The 3,111-nt window shown below is 48.7% G+C and overlaps 1 protein-coding gene across 1 annotated transcript; it reads left to right on the top strand.

Annotated features, from left to right (window-relative positions):
• The first annotated feature begins 680 nt into the window (after positions 1–680).
• On the top strand, positions 681–2,843 carry FIGNL2 (fidgetin like 2). Its single transcript, XM_070934855.1, has one exon. It carries the CDS (start codon positions 681–683, stop codon positions 2,841–2,843), a length of 2,163 nt encoding a protein of 720 aa, XP_070790956.1.
• The last annotated feature ends 268 nt before the right edge of the window (positions 2,844–3,111 follow it).

Here is a 3,111-nt window from a genome sequence, read left to right as displayed (position 1 = left end):
TATAGATAAGCGACTACTGCAATTTTACTCTTATTTCACAGAATCTTACATGCTCTTTGTCCCATGAAAGATTCTTTTTGAAGCTCTTTGCCATCAGGTTAAAACTATACTATCTGAACAATTTGATGACATTCCCAAAGGATACATCAGGTTGCAGAATACAATCTGGGCTGGTCACCAGGACCAGAGGTTTTGTCTTCTGAGCTTTTGGACTCGTGCTGGAGCCCATCTTTAGGGAGCTTCTCTAGTAGAGAGAAGTTCCCTGAAGAGGGACTAGCAGTGAGAAGTTATCTGAAGATGGGCTCCAGCACGTAGTAGTAGCAGTAGCCGCTTATCCATATATCCTATGTTTAGTTATGTTTTGTTGTCTAAGAATAGCCAAGGTTGACCGGCTGTTGACACACTGTAAGGCTCATCCAGGCCTTCACATAGCAAGCTCAGAGTACATTCTTGGTTTAGACACTCCCAGCTTTTTCAATTTTTTTTCAATTTTTATTTTTCCAGTTTATTCTACTTCTCCTGGTTGTTATGAAAATATATATAAATGTCTCTGTATTTTGTGCAGTAATAGTAGTAGGTAATTCTCAAATGAGCCACTGGGTTTGTTTTAGGGTACATTTCCTTTTAATTCTAAAGCTAATTCTGTGTTCCTTTGTTCTTTCCTTCTAGCTCTGTCAAAGATGCACTGGACACCAGAGCATGCTCAGCCCCTGAATCAGTGGCCAGAGCAGCACCTCGATGTCTCCTCTACCACTTCCTCACCTGCCCACAAATCTGATCTCTACCATAGCAGTCGGCAGCGTTTCAACTATGCCTGGGCCAATGATGACATCTCTGCTCTGACTGCTTCCAACCTGCTGAAGAGGTATGCGGAGAAGTATTCAGGAGTCCTCGACTCCCCTTATGACCGGCCATCAGCACTCAACACCTATGGGGATGGTGCCTTTGGAACCCTCAATGGACAGAAGGGGGAGGTGGAGCCTTGGTCAATGGCTCACAGCGCTGAAGGAGTTTACCCTCTGACCCCAATGCATGATGGACTGTCCAGCTCTAAGGGGATTGTTCCTCCTCCTGTCACACCGGGTAACGGTCTTGGTACCTCCCCTGTGGTTTCCACTAACCTGTCTGACTCCATTTATCCCAGTAACACTTGTGGGGGACCCACCACATCTGGCAGCCTTGGGGCATCTCAGGAGTATCCGTCGGGCTACAGTGGAGCCTACCTGCCCTCAGGTTATTGCAGCCAGCCCACTTCGGCACTTCCCCCTCCACACCCATCTACCCACCTGCATAGCTCTGGCCTCTTGCAGCCCAGCCATCCTTCCACTACCCTTGTCCCTGGATATACTTCTTCAGGACCCATGTACAATTACGCTTCAGGGAGCTACCCAGCCCAGCCCAGTTATGGTGCCATCCACCCTCCCCATCCTTCAGCTTCATATTTACCTTCAGGCATTGCTGCCCCCACACCCATTCCCCCTTCCTCTCGCCCTCCTGTGGTCCCTGGTTACAGTTATCAGAGTCCTCTCTCTGTAGCACCCTTGAGTGGCGAATCAGGGAGCTCTTTGAAAAGAAAAGCCTTTGATATCGCTGGCGGGGAGGATGATGGCGAAGGCAGGTATCGCAAATACAGCTATGAGCAACCAAAGTCCCCATATCAGATGTCCGACAATGGTGAATGTAGAGGGAATGGATTCAACCGGAGCTCAGAGGTGCCTTTCAAAGGTGGGAAAAGGCCAAGTGGAGCAGGAGTGGTGGCAACCACAGTGGCTTCTGAGGAGCCCATTGGGAAGTTCAACAACCAGGCTATGAAAGGATTGGTCTCTCCAGCTTACAGTGTTAGTGAAGCCCCACTGAGGGCTAGTGAGAGCTTTGAGAAATTCACTCCTCCGGCTGTGAATGGGGAGCATGAGGGAGACTCCTTTGCTCTAAGGATGCAGCCCAAAACAACAGCATTCAGTGGTGACAACAGCAACCAGCCAGTAGAAGAACAGCTGAAAACCATGGACCCTTTCATTCTGGAATTGGTGAACAACAAAGTAATTGACTGTGGCCCTCCGGTTCAGTGGACGGACATTGCAGGACAAGTCTCTGTCAAAGCTGCCATAGAGGAAGAGCTCGTGTGGCCCATCCTGAGGCCTGGTGCATATACTGGTGCAAACCAACCACCCAGAACCATCCTGCTCTTTGGGCCTCGTGGTGTAGGGAAGACCCTGCTGAGCAGGTGCATTTCTACCCAGCTGGGATCTACCCTGTTAAAGCTCAGTGGGACAGCCTTGGTCTCCAAGTGGAAAGCTGAGGCAGAGAAAATCCTACAGACCACTTTCTTCATATCCAACTGTCGGCAGCCTGCTGTCATTCTCCTCACCGATGTGGAATCTGTCTTAGAAGATGCTGCCATCTTGAAGTCCCAGTTGCTCACCTACCTGGACAAGCTTGCTACCTCCCCTGAGCAGAATGTGGTTGTCATAGCAACCACCACCAGGCCTGGTAATCTGGATGAAGCCACCCAAAGAAGGTTTGCCAAACGTTTTTACATCTCCCCACCAGACAGCATTGCGAGGCGGCAGATTCTGCACCATGCTTTAGCTCAGCAAAACTACTGTCTCAGCGAGAGGGAGATGGCCTCCATTGTCCAACTTACTGAAAGCTACTCGGGCAGTGAGCTCCTCCAGCTCTGTCAGCAGGCAGGGACCAACAAACTGCATAGCCTGCCAGGCCAACTTCAACCCACCTCCTACAAGGATTTTGAAAGTGTTTTCTGCAAGATCCACCCTGCTGTCTCTCAGAAGGAGCTGGACCTGTATGTGGAATGGGATAAAATGTATGGGTCTCACAATTAGTGGGGAAGCTCCTATTCCTCTTTCCAAATAATCTTTAATCTGTTTGAGAGGAAGCCACTGGAAGCATTGAATTCTCAGTTTGCTCTTTTAAGGTTTTGGGGCGCTGCGGGTTCCAGTTTCTGAAAGTCTCATACCTCCTTCGGTATGAAAATGGGGGAAAGGATGAGACATAGTTTTCATCTCATTTAAAAAAAAAAAAAAGCCACACCAATTGGATGCAAATCCTCCCCTATACTGACTGACATGCAGCTTGTGTTTTTTTTTTTAA

This window comes from Pituophis catenifer, unplaced genomic scaffold (genome assembly GCF_029215685.1).
Source record: "Pituophis catenifer annectens isolate HBS135680 unplaced genomic scaffold, rPitCat1.0.hap2 SCAF_2, whole genome shotgun sequence".
Classification (NCBI taxonomy): Eukaryota; Metazoa; Chordata; class Lepidosauria; order Squamata; family Colubridae; genus Pituophis; species Pituophis catenifer.
The sequence above is the reverse complement of the archived record's forward strand: the minus strand, read 5'-3'. Positions and strand labels throughout refer to the sequence as shown.

Excerpts from the sequence above, each read along its gene's own strand:
- FIGNL2 (XM_070934855.1), top strand. The coding sequence starts at position 681 with ATGCACTGGACACCAGAGCATGCTCAGCCCCTGAATCAGTGGCCAGAG.